At 50.5% G+C, this 13,884-nt stretch overlaps 1 protein-coding gene across 1 annotated transcript; it reads right to left on the reverse strand.

Moving 5' to 3' along the window:
* Nucleotides 1-1,280: 1,280 nt before the first annotated feature.
* ARL4C (ARF like GTPase 4C) lies at nt 1,281-5,019 on the reverse strand. The gene has a single exon (XM_077869318.1). It carries the CDS (start codon nt 4,845-4,847, stop codon nt 4,269-4,271), a length of 579 nt encoding a protein of 192 aa, XP_077725444.1. The 5' UTR covers nt 4,848-5,019; the 3' UTR covers nt 1,281-4,268.
* Nucleotides 5,020-13,884: the final 8,865 nt, after the last annotated feature.

Below are 13,884 nucleotides of genomic sequence, written 5' to 3' on the forward strand. Positions count from 1 at the left end.
GTTACTGAGCACCTGTTCTATGCTCGATGTGTTTTGGGGCACTGGCCATCAAAGACCTATGCCTCCCTCTGGGGGCGCTCAGAGCCTGGAGGAATGGGGTGCAGGACCCATGGACCCAGTAGTCTGCGGAGCTCCATGTGACCCCTCACTCAGCCCCGCACAGCTCTGGAAGGAGACCACATGCCGGGATGGTCAGAGATTGTACAGCTGCTGGCCTGTGACCCCACTCTGGCCTGGGCCTGGGATCTGCAGCTGAGGTTTCAGGACCCCAAGGGGGATGGGTAAAAGGGAGATTGCAGGGACCTAAGTTAAAGACCTGCGGGAAGGTTGAATTATGCCTCGCAGCCCACATTCCAAGGAAAACCTGCTGAGCCCTTGCTCTGGGCCAGGTCCTCGCGGACACTTCCCCCTACTATTGTGTACTCCTCCCCAGCAACTGTGATGATCCCATTTTACAGATGGGGAAATTGAGGCCAAGGATTTTTGAGGAAAATCATGGGGCCCTCTAAGCAGTTGAGTTGGAATTTGGAACCACATCTTTTTCTCTCCAGACCTGAGACCCAGCCAGCACTTACTATCTCCATGAGTGCATGTGCACTGAACCTACCGGGGAGCTCCTGATTCGGCCCCAATCACTTTTTCTTTGGAAAGTGGGCCTCTTCCCAACAGCACATACAAAGCGTGATGGTTTTACTGCACCTACCATGTCGGAGGACTCAAGTCTTGTATTCCTTCTGGTGGTTCAGCCCAAATCTGAGCAGAGGAAGCCAAGACCGTGAGCAGCACTGTGACTACTACTGTTGTTATATCGAGCACACTTCCAATTTTACACAATCTTGTAATATCTTTGAAGTGATTAAAAATCATTACTTTTTTTTTTTTTTTTTTTTGCAGGTAGGCTCTACACCTGAGTTCAAGTGTGGGGCTTGAACTCATGACCTTGAAAGCAAGAGTCATGTGCTGTAGGGACAGTCAGCCAGGCGCCCCACTCATGACCTTCTTAATGACTGAGAGGCTGAGGCCTGGCTGGGGCATTGAGGCCATCTTCCCGAAAGATCTCTGACTATTGTGGACAGGCTCGCTGTAAGGGGGACGGGCATCTGGCCCTCTCACTCCTATGCTCAGGGCAGAACTAGACACCTGAGCTAGAGAAGCAGAGGTAGATCCAGCCCCATTAGTGACCCGGAGCCCATCTCGTGAGCCATCCCTCCGCTCAGCAAAGAAGGCCTGGAAAGAGAAGCCACTCGAAAAACCATCCAGACAACTTCCCCACACACGTCTGATTGTATAAATAATTTATTTCTGTTCACAGCATCATATATGCATATAAAAGGGAACAGGAACAGAAGAATGTTCAGGACAGAATTACAGCAGTAGAAACGAAAACTGAAACCAGGAGACATAGTCCCAACACCGTGACAGAGAATCTGTGAAGAGAATCGGTCTGAAACAAAACCGGCCTCCCTGTGTCTAGGAGAAACAATTTCAAAAGCTCACGTGGGGAGGCCAACTTCCTCTGTGTGAAACCCATCCATCCTCCAAAGGGCGGGAGGGATAACAAATCACTGATGCTACGTCGGAGGAGGGGACTCCCCCAAGACCACTCCAAGGTGACGTGATGCGCGCGTCCTCTGTTTGGTCAGAGACAAAAGGTCAAAACATGAGACAAATCAACTGAGACTCCTAACTATTAGTGGACACACCACAGGGCTTTATTTCACTGCACACTTACTAACAGCTGACTGCACCCTTAAGTATTGATGACGCAAAAACCAAAATCATTTCGCTTCGTTGGCAAAGCGTGACAGGATCTGAACAGTGACCTGGAACCTAAGTATGGTTAGCACGAGATGGTGACAGTATTTGGCATCTGCAATGTCACAAAATAAATATATTATTCTCTCAATAGTGTGGAACTACCAAAATGTCAAAGTGCGTAAGAAATTGTGACATGTGAAGAAAATAAAGGATGATGGATTTTTTTTTTAATAACTCTATACAGAATCTTCAGATGATGGGACCAGCCCATTTAGAAATCAGTGACTATGCTGTCGATATGTAAACCGAAATCCTGCTTTCACGCTGCTTCAGCTCTATTTTCTCTACTGAGTTCCTACAAAAAGACCAGCATTGGAGAGGTACCAAGGACACCGACAAAAAGATAAAAGGAAGACAGGCTAGGTTTCCTCTTTTAAAATATTTCATAGCAGAGTTGGGTTTCAAGCAGGAAGCCAGGACTTCTACCTCTGGTTCATAAATGAACTTTCTGGGTGCAATGGACAATAGGCATGGGTTTATAATTTGACTAACTCACATGCTCAAGCATGATCATGCCCAATCTCTACAGGCCTCCTTTGGAAAGAAATTTCTCACAGTGGGCGGGGAGGGGGGTGGATCTACATAATTCTACCTGTAAACATGAATTTTAAGAGGAAATAAAAACCGGTTAAGTTGAAGTTTCCCTTTCGATACTGTGTTTTGGGGTAAATGACATCTTCTGCAAACCAAGACTCAGTCCTGATTATAAAGGATTTTTAAATTACATTATTAAAAATATGTATTTATTCTTCTTTTGCTTTATCTATTTTCCAAAGCCTCTTTCAAGTAAACTGTGAAGTGCCTGAGTACAGGTGATCATTACATCACACGCTTTCTTTTATCTCAAGCACTCATTGTTTGCATTTGCTACGCAGGCCAGCTCCCACAAGAATGGATTAGGAAGGACCTCATCCTTGTGCTTTTCCTCAGCTCTCAAATCCATGCAACGCGGTCAGCTTTTGCAACAAGGTGGGGTTTTATTTTTATCTTTTTTTTTTTTTATTTTTTGGTGCATGACATCAAATACTCTAACGAGACATTTTTAATGAAATACTTAAACCAGATAGGCCACAATGAACCAAATTAGAAATTTGAACATGTCGCCACTTGCAGCGTAAAGGGATCTAAAAGGGTAGAGCAAAGTCTTTTTTCTTTTTTTCCTAAGGTGAATATTTCTAAGGTGAGTATTCATTTGTAGAATTTTTTTTTTTTTTTAAAGCACGTCTGAAAACCAAAACCCATCGTCAGGCGGTTAGTATTACAAGAGACATCCCTTGCAAAAACCATCTTGCATTTTAGCACACATCTGCAGCTGGTGTGCTCACACAAACCAATCGGTAGGCTAAGAGATTTTAAGATTCCACACATATGGGTCTAGGTATTTATGCCGATTACACAGTACAGAGGGAGGTCCCTGTATCTACACACACACCCCATCGAGCATTTACGCCCAGAGCCTTACCCTTTAAACACCTTTAACTATCCTGCAAACAGTAAATACATCATTTGCCACCACCTCCAATAGTTTCCTTTTTTTTTTTTTTTTTTGTTTTTTATTGGTCTCTTTGTGTGATAATGACCTATACATGGACAGGGTCCAAACCATCTGGAAGATGTCTGATTCCAGGCTGAAAAGCAGTTCTAAACCGAACTGGTCTTCCGTAGCCACCATAAAGCACCAGGAAAGGGGCATCTTCGCGGCCATTCCCCAGCCGAGGCCAGCGCGGCGCCCCTCGCTCTCGGGCTGCCGTATTGTTCCAAGCAGTCCCCTGATGGCCCAAACCACCACCACCTCGTTTGTGTCCAGAGCAGGACAAATGAGATTTCAACAGGGGCCTGCCCTGTGACATAAAATCATCCAGCTTCCCGAGCCCACGAATGCAAGGGGCGGAGGTCCTCCCAGCGCCGCCTCCCGCAGCCAGCATGCCCCCAAACAGGTACTCCCGGGGTTCTGGGAACCGCAGACCTCCGGTAACTCACAGGTGGGAGCCCCCAGCGAGGGCGGGGCAGCCTGAACTTCTGGCCCTGCCGGAGGAAGAGATGGCTTTTGTCTCTGACATCTGAGCCTTCCACCTGGGCCGGGAGGGCGGACAGCAGGCCAGGCCCGTCCACTCCCCAGCGCCCCCCACCCATTAGTAGCTCTGGCATTCAGACAAAAGGTCCCCCGAGCTGGGGGTGGGGGCGGGTGGAGGGCAGGCTGGCAAGTCGGTGCACACACCCAAGTTTAAGTCCCTAGTCCTGCGTCTGGGTGCACAGAATCCGTTTCAAAAATTCGAAGCATAGCTTTGGTTCTCTGTCTTTGTTCGCGGGGCGCAGATTCCCGTTCGCCCGCCCATGCATCCATCCATCCATCCATCCATGCATCCATCCATGCATCCATCCATGCATCCATCCATCCATCCATCCCCGGCTCGCTCCCCGCTCGCTCCCCGGCGCCGCCGCCGGGCACATTACCGCTTCTTCTTCTGCTTGAGGGACTTCCTGCGCTTCAGGATCATCTCATAGAGCTTGTCCATGCCCTCGGTGAGGCCCTCGCCGATGATGGCGCACGCCGGCTGGACGTGGTAGGTGGTGGCCGGGATGAGCTCGTGCAGCGCCAGCTGCTTCTCGATCTCGGCCACCGGCAGCGACTTGGGGAGGTCCTGCTTGTTGGCGATGACCAGCAGCGGCGTGCCCTGGTTCTCGGCGAACTTGGTCACCTTGTGCAGCTCGGTCTTGGCCTCCTCCAGCCGGTCCACGTCCACCGAGTCCACCACGTAGATGATGCCGTCCGTGCAGCGGCTGTAGGACTTCCAGAGCGGCCGCAGCTTCTCCTGGCCGCCCACGTCCCAGAAGTGGCAGCTGATGCCCTTGGCCGTGCCGTTGCTCAGCTTGATCTTCTCCGTGTTGAAGCCGATGGTGGGCACCGTGTTCACGAACTCGTTGAACTTGAGCCGGTAGAGCACCGTGGTCTTGCCGGCCGAGTCCAAGCCCAGCATGACGATGTGCAGGGACTGGAAGGCCGAGATGTTGGAGGAGATGTTGCCCATGGCTCCTCGCTGCGGCGCCGGCCACTGCGGCTGCGACGGGAGGGCGCCGCCCCCCGGGCCACCTGGGCCGCCGCTGTCGCCCTCCGCCGCGGGCACCTGCGCCGCCTCGGCGCCCCCGGGCCGTCACACGCCGCGCATCGCGTCCCTCGGGCGGGCTTTTGTCTCCCGCGGAGCCGCCCCCGCCGCCGCGGCGCAGGGTGCAGGCGCCCGGCGCCCCCCCCCGGCCCGGGCTCGCCCTGCGGCTGCCGCGGGCCGCGCCCCCGCCGCGCCCCGGCCCCCCGGCTCGGCCTCGGCTCCCGCTCCCGCTCCCGCTCCCGGGCGCGCCTCGGAGGCGCAGGCGGGACGCGGGCTTCCCCGGGAGTCGCTGCCGGCGCGGCCGCCTGGCTGTCCCCGCAGTCCCCGCTCTGTCGCCGCCGCCGCCGCCGCCGCCGCCGCCAGCCTGCAGCGGCGGGAGGGCGCCCTGGCCACGCCCCTGGCCACGCCCCCGGCCACGCCCCCTCCCCAGGCCACGCCCCCGGGCCGCCCGGCGCCTCCCCGCCGCGCGCGCCGCTTTCGCGCCTTCCGAGCGTTCGAACTCGCCCCGCGCCCCGCGCCCCGCCCCCCGCCCCCGCCCCCCGCGCCGCGCCCAGACAATGGCCCAGGGCCCGGCTCTTCCTCCCAGGGCCGCTGACGCATCTTCTAAAAACAGCCCCGCAGCCTCCGAGCCCGGGCCGCGCAGCGGGGGTCGGGGGCTTCCCGTTGGGCGGGCGCGGGTCCAGAGGGTGGCTGCAGCCCCGGGTGGGGGTGCGGGTGCGGGTGCGGGTGCGGCTGGGGCATCGGGTGCCCAGGAGAGAGGAGAGGAAAGGGCAGGCCCCCCGGCTGGGGGGGCAGCCTGCACCCCGCGCCCCACCGAGCCCCTTAGGGTGCCCTTTGCAGTGCCCTTTGCGGTGCCCGAGGCCCTGGCTCTCCATGGCCCCCTGATGGCTTTCCTGGATGTGTGTGTGAGGGGGGGCTCGGGGTCCCTGCAGCGCGTGCAGCTCAGGCCTCCACCCAGGGAGCCCCGAACGAGCCCCCCCCCCACCTTTCTAGCCTGGTGGTGGCCACGGTACCCAGGAAGCGGTCCAGCATTTGCCTCCCAGGCCTCATGCCTTCCTACCCCGAATGACTTAGACAACTCCCCTTTCCCAGGCAGCCCCCCCCCACCCTTGGCTGCCTGATTTTGTTCCCACCAACCATGCTGACACCCCACCCCCACCCCCACCCCACCCCCAAGCCTTATCCTCGCAAGCACTGTCCGCCTCTCTGCTTGGAGACCTGACAACCACCTGCTCACAGGTGAGCCACCCCTTCCTCTGGGGCCCCAGACACACTTGGGGGCTGAACCAATACGTGTCCGTAGCCCGGAGTAGCTGGCTCGGTGGGTTACAGACACCAGTGCCCCCTCCCTGGCTTCCATTTCCCCTCACTCCAATTTAGTGACTTTATTCTGGTTTGGAAACACCTAACAAATGCACATCCTCTGGGAGCAGAGGAGACAGAGTGCATTATGGGTAAGGCCCAGACCCCGGGCAGAGATGCTCTGGAGAGGCAGCCAGTGGCTGAATGGCCCAGAGCATCCTTCCAACTGCAGCTTATTAGGCAGAAAAGACAGGAATGAGGCCAAGAGGGACACAAAATGATAGCATTTGTGAATAAAAACCAAAGCCTTATTTTCTTTTTTAAGATTTTTTTAAAGTCCTCTCTACACCCAGAGTAGGGCTTGAACTTACAACCCAGACATCAAGAGTCCCATGCTCCCCCGACTGAGCCAGCCAGGTGCCCCAAAAACCAACATTTTCTAGAACTGTTTTCCTTTACCACCTTCCTTTCACAGGCTATGATAAAATACATGAGCTTGCTGGTACCAAAACGTGAGAAGACCACACTGGAAGAAGGTAGGACAAGCAGCCGCCATCACAGTCATGGGCCGTCCAGAGTGGATCCAGGGATTGGGCATGGAATGTCAGGCTACACATGAACTTGCAAGGTCAGATGAGGGAAACAAGGCCTCAGCACCTGGGACTTTGCCAAGGTGGAGCCTAGAGGTAGATACCTGCTCCAAGCCCAATGATACTCATGCCCGGGCCTAAGGGCCCGCCTCTTGTCCCTCACTCCACACTCCAACCACACGCTGTTTTAACAGGAAATGAAGTTGTAAGCTACCTGAATTCAGTTGCACAAGGCAGAAATCCAACTCACGTTGGGTTGAACAAAATGGAAATATATCCACTGACATAATTGAAAAGTTGATGATTAGGATGGTCTTCAGGTATGGCTAGGTCCAGGACCTCAAAAGAAGTCCTAGACCAGGCCTCTCTCCATCTCTCCTCTGTTTTTTTCTGCATTGATTCTTTTTCCTACTGGCACCCCTGGACTCTCATGCTTACTTTAGATTCTAGAAGAAAAAGGTATATCTCTGTCCCAGTAACAGCAGCAAAAGGCTGGGGAACACATCCTATTGGCCTGTTCAGTTCACCCTGGAGTCGAGACGGGTGTCCAAGAGGTGGAGCACACTGATAGATGTGGCCCTGGGGCTCGAAGCAGGGAGGGGATGGTTCCTGAAGAATAATCAGGCATCTGTTCCCAAAAGAGCAAATGGTGGTGAGTAAGCAAAAGTAATAGACACCAGCGTAGTTATAAATTAATGATGTCCTTTGGTTATTGGGAACCCTGGGAAGATAGGATTTTGTGTTTTGGGGAGTGATTTTCTTGGCTGTCTTCAAGGTCTGTCCCATAGATAGTCACCTTCTCATGAGGTTGTTTCTTTTGTCTCCTAAATTGGAGTGAGGGGAAATGGAAGCCTCTGTGTCACAGGCAGGGCCAAGGCCGGGGAGGGGGCCAGCCCTAGACAAAGGCCTAGGACCTGGGCGTTTAGAAAGGGGTAGACCAGACTGGAAGCCTCTGGATCCGGCTCCTACAAATGATCTTAATGTCAGACCCCTTCCTGTCACTTGCATTTACCCCCAGTCAGGTCTTGCTTTTATTTTAAGGGTAGCAGGAAGGAAATATTTTTTTAAGTATTTTTTTTTAATTTTTATTTATTTATGATAGTCACAGAGAGAGAGAGAGAGAGGCAGAGACACAGGCAGAGGGAGAAGCAGGCTCCATGCACCGGGAGCCCGACGTGGGATTCGATCCCGGGTCTCCAGGATCACACCCTGGGCCAAAGGCAGGAGCTAAACCGCTGCGCCACCCAGGGATCCCCGCTGCGCCACCCAGGGATCCCAGGAAGGAAATATTTTAGTGAAACATTTGATGTGTCTTCTTGATGCCGCATTAATTACTGCCCATGGTGGGCTTGGCAGTAGCACCCACCACAAGCACCCCATGGTGGGAGTTAGCCGTAAAGGGCTGTCTGTTGTCCAGTAGAAAGAGCAGATTAATAGACATGAACAGAGCCTTCCAGAACAGAGCCATTAAACAGCAGCCCACCGTAACTGAATAGCAACCACTCTACATCCTAATTTCACTCACCAGGTGATAAGTTGATTTTACAGTTGATAATTTAACTTCTAGCACATAAAAATGTCATTCAGCTGGAGCAACTAGTAACTTTCCTTTAAATGTGGATTTAAGTTGAAAAACACTGGAATTATGTAGAGGAGAGTAATGTTTACTACCGTGTCAGAAATGCAAGGCCCGCGTTGCATCTCCTTCTACATGGACAGAGCATCATGACTAGCGGCCCCGGGCCCCATGGAGAGGCTGGCTAGGCACTCTGCACCTCCTTGCACATTCTAGCACATTCTAGCCACATACCAACCCCAACTCGCTGTCCTCAAGCTCCTCATCTCTACACTGTGTCTAACATGACACATGCAATAAATACTTAAATGAGAAACAAATAAATAATACATGTCAAGGGTTTGGCACAGTGCCTGGCGCATAGTAAGTGCTCAGCAAATGTCCCCTTTGCTAACTGCAAAGACGCTGGTTTTACAGTGTCTGTAGTTGTTTGAATGGTGACAACCACCCGAGGGATAAGTATCTCACTGGGTGGAAAATGCTGGCTGCAGTGTGCCACTCTCTTCACCCTACTGAATCAGAATAAGACCTTTCTCGAAAAGCAGTGTGCGCTTAGGTCTTGCCTCAGAAGGAGTTCACCCCTGGCAGCTCTGACGACTCAGCTCCTTTCCCTTCCTTGTGCATCAAGATGACTTTCCACCCAGAAAAGGACTCAAGTTAGTTCAAGTAAACAGAATACAGAATACAGTAGCCTAGCAGTCGTTTTGAAATTGTATCCTAAAACTTTTTTTCCCCCTTAAGGGTTCAAAAATAAAGTGTGCCATAGATTAAAATAACTTTCAAGTGGCCTGAGTGAATGGAACAAGCAATATATTGCATCATTATTACGTAAGGGTACTGGCATGACACGTGAGGGTGAGCGTCCTATCCGTAGTTGAATATGCACACGTCCACATATGATAAGTGTGATTACTTGGGTTTTCGGATTGGATCCCTGGGTTCAGGTCACCACCCACCCTGCTTAGCTGCTATAATCCAGGAGTGCCCTCTACCGAGCTTCTCATGTAATAGCCGAAGGCCTCTCCAAAGGCAAATTTGCCTAGTGCCTAGGAAACGTCCTAGCCAATGAATACACAAGTGACTCCCTAACCTGGTTCTCTATCTGGAGCTGTGGGACTTGATCCCTTAGGACCCTATGTATTAAACTGAGAAAGTGCTTCTGCTTGGCGCTCAGAGCTTGAGGACCTCTCAGGTGCGGGGTTGGGCCTTGTCTGTGAGACCAGTGTCGATCGGGAGGGGTGGTCTGCTGGGAGACCGGACTGGAACCGGGCGGAGCGGGAAGGGATATGGCCAGGAGAGCTGTCCAAAGAATCATAAAGTGATGGAAGAGCGAGGAGATCGTCAGCCAGGAACTCCAGCTGAGACTAGATAGTCAAAGAAATCAATTTTTACATCCAATTCGGGGCGCAGGTACAGGCAGCGGCAAATAGAGATGGGGCCCGGAGTCAAGCATCAAAGAGGTCAGTTGGGCAGGGAGAGGTGCGAGGCCTGAATGAGCCGAAGCCAGGTGGTCCAGGATTGAAGTGCTTTGCCTGGTGGCAGTGTCTCTGCACCAAGACCCCCGACCCACTGTCCCAGAAGTCCTGGGGAGCGGCAGCCCGGGAATGTCTCATCCCTAGAGATGCTGGCCTACAGGCTACGCGTGGAAAGGACTCCAAGACATTGGCTCCAAGGAGAGTTTTGTGGACCGGGCAGTTGTAACTTTTGGTGGAGACAAGTGTGAATCTGTGATGCCATAGCCTTTTTTGCTTCATTCAAGTGGTCCAAAGCCTGGAAATAAGAAGGATGCACTACTCTGTTGTCCATTCAAATTCATGATTTTATGTAAAGCAACCAACACAAAAAAAAATAGCTCAAAATGCCTTATTTTTTTATTTCTGTGAAACAACAAGGCAGAAACAATGCAGGTTCTCATTTTTCCAATAACCACTACTATAAGCATTTTATTGTTCTTGCTGTTTTGGAAAAAAATAGCTAAAAATTTTTCTTTTTTTTGCATTTCAGCCTTCATGGTCAATGGTCAATCTCTGTTATGTGCCTGAGATAGGTATGAAAATTTAGAGGTCTTAATTGTTCCTATCAATATTATTTTCAGGTAAGATTCTAATATAAAGACTGTTTTAGGGGCACCTGGGTGGCTCAGTCAGTTGGGTGTCTGACTCTTGGTTTCAGCTCAGGTCGTGATCTCAGGTTCATGAGATCAAGCCCTGAGTAGGGCTACATGCTTAGCATGGAGTCTGCTTGAGAGTCTTTCTCCCTCCCCTGCTGTCCCTCCTCCTGCTTGCAGGTGAGTACATATTCTCTCTCTCAAGTAAATAAATAAAATCTTTAAAAGTAAAAAGATTGTTTAAATCTCTTCTTAATACTTAAATTTCATGGAGCACCTGGGTGGCTCAGTAGTTGAGCATCTGCCTTTGGCTCAGGTTGTGATCCTGGGGTCCTGGAATCCAGTCCTGCATCAGTCTCCCCTGCTTCTCCCTCTGCCTATGTCTCTGCCTCTCCGTGTCTCTCATGATAAAATAAATACAATCTTTTTTAAAAAATACTTAAATTTCATATCTTTTTAAAAAAGTAGGCTCACACCCAACATAGGGCTTGAACTCATGACTATGAGATCAAGAGCTCTGTGCCTTACAGACTGAGCCACCCAGGCACCCCTAAATCTCATATCCTTTTTTGCAATACAGATTTTTATTCTTAAGTGATCTCTACACCCAACATGGGGCTGAAACCCACAACCCCAGGATCAAGAGTCATACGCTCCAACCCGGCCAGCCAGGCGCCCCCTAAATCTCATATCTTTTTTTTTTTTTAATTTTTATTTTATGATAGTCACACAGAGAGAGAGAGAGAGAGAGGCAGAGACATAGGCAGAGGGAGAAGCAGGCTCCATGCACCGGGAGCCCGACGTGGGATTCGATCCCGAGTCTCCAGGATCGCGCCCTGGGCCAAAGGGCCAAAGGCAGGCGCTAAACCACTGCGCCACCCAGGGATCCCTAAATCTCATATCTTAAGTGAACTTTTATCAAGGACGTTAAGATCCTATGCTTTAGAAGACGGGGCTCAGGGCTACTAGCAGTGACAGGGACTCCTCATACCAGTGCCAACATCCTTTCAATTGAAGGGGAAGAAAAATCTTGGTATGCAAAAGTTATTTGTGATTCCTTTAATTATTCAATCACTGTAATTAAATTTCTACTCTCATAGCTACAGTGAAGGAGAAAAAAATGGGTAACAATAAATACCAGGTGATCAGAGCCCTGCAACATGAACAGAGAAGTATTCGATGGAAACTTGGATTACATTCGTTCCCCCTTCTCTGTTCTCCCCAGGTGAACTGAGATGCCTATTATTTTCATTTAATTAAAACCTAGCTGGCCAGACCCAAGAGAGATGGGAACAATCATGCTTTTGTGCTTCGATCAAGCCCTGTCGGCTCTCCCAACTGCGGTGAAGGAGGACGGGGTGCATTGCCAGCTCTCCCTTTGTCTGCTCTGTGGTCACTCAGGATGACTCTTCCCTTTAATACAAGAAGTTGGCTTCTTCTGGAACTATCGTCTATGTGAATATGGCATGTGCGTCTGAATAGAGTTCTTTGGCTCGTTGCTGCTTTTGTTAGAGGCATAGCTACTTACGAATATCATTTCCTCCTCGTGAGTTATGCTGTACTTTATGTAATCCAATATTTCGTCCCATTAGTCATAGAATATCCCTTTTACTTTCCTTGATTTTGCCCTCTCCAGTCTCCAAGGCTATTTTCCCAAGGGCACCCGGAACCAAAGGCCTTTTGGTTCCCTTCTTACCTGGCCTTTCAACTGACCTTCTTGATCCCTCCGCCCTTCTTAAATTTTTTTTCTCTAAAAAAAAGCAACTGTCCTGGCTGATCCTCATCCAACTGTGCATCCCTCACCCTCTACGGCCCCACAGTGTTGCCCCTAAGATCCAGGACTGATTTGTGCTGGTGACTGTCTGGGACAGAGATGCTCACAGGGTCAGAGGTACATCACCCACCCATTACCCACCTTCCACATCCTTTGCTGCAAAACCATACTCCCTCCACCTCTCTGATCGTGGCCACTAGACTTTGTCCATTGGTCATTAACCCACAGAAAATTGGTGGCTCCCTGTGTTTGGGGTTGAACATTCTTGCCCTCTCATGTCTCGGTAGTTGATCCCACCTACCTCTCAAAGTTTCTCCATCTCTGTCACTGCCCACAACCAGAAGAGCTCAACATAAACCATCAAACTCAGAGCTCTCTCTAAGTATCTCCACCAGGATCATGGAGCAAGTTTGGAAACCAGCACTAGATAACAGGTAAACTCGTCCTCCCATCTGCTCATGCCTACATCCAGTCAACTAGAGTACAGATCATTCTATTTCAGAGACGGTTCTTGGGCTTAAAACTAGGAGGACTTTTAAATCACATTTGTTGGTTTTCCCTCTGTTTGAGAGACTTGCCTTTATTCGTGTCTCTGATGAGTGATGTGTTTACTTTTATTATCGCATGTGGGAAGAGCAGTCTTCACCCAGGCATGTACCTCTATCTACTCTGTGTGCACCTTGGAAAGGAGGGTGGCTCATCTGATGGCCCAAACCTGATGCTTCATTGGGACCCACTTTACTAGTGATGATAAAGGGATTTGCATCCAGGAGTAGATTTGCTTGCTGTCTGTCCCCCTCTCCACCCGTCGCAAGGAAGGTAAGATCTGTGGTATTGGTCTTCTTGCACTCAGGAGTAGTGAAGGGCATGTCCTGCTTAAATCCTTAATGTGAGCTGCTTTTCTTCAATCCAGTTTTTACCAGTGAGTTCCAGAAATAGGTAGGAAGTTGGTCATTCATGTTCGCCCAGAGTAATAAAGCAATACTGCTTGGTCCATATAGGGGAGGATCATAAGTGAAGGGATTTAGACCCCCAACCCAAACCTAGACCCCCAACATGACCCAGAAGGACATTCCAGTGAACTCTGGCATCCAAAGCAAGTGTGAGGAGACACAACCTCTACACAGCAATAGAGAAAAATCTAAGGAGAGAAGAGACTCAATGAAAGACACCAAGACAAGATGAAAGGACAGTGAGACCAAAGAATAAAGGCACTGGGAGGTGGGCTTAGTTCCTCCTTTTCCTCATCTTCTTTCTCCTTTCAAAAAAAGTTCGGTGTTTTCCTTCTACTTGAAGACATCACAATTTTTATGGAAGATCCAGCCCTTTAGTTGCTCATGGGAAAGCTAGTCCTTCTCTCTTGACAAACCAATGTTCGAGAGAACTAAGAGATGACTGAATAGATCATATTTGCGTATTTTTTAAAAGATTTATTTATTTATTTGAAAGAGAGAGCATGAGTAAGGGGAGAGGCAGAGGAAGAGAGGGGGAGAGGGGATCTCAAGCAGACTCCCCTGCTGAGCCTGAAGCCCAACGTGGGGCTCGATCTCATGACCCATGAGATCGTGACCTGAGCCAAAATTAGAGTTAGATATTCAACAGACTGAGCCACC

Source organism: Canis aureus, chromosome 24 (assembly GCF_053574225.1).
Source record: "Canis aureus isolate CA01 chromosome 24, VMU_Caureus_v.1.0, whole genome shotgun sequence".
Lineage (NCBI taxonomy): Eukaryota > Metazoa > Chordata > Mammalia > Carnivora > Canidae > Canis > Canis aureus.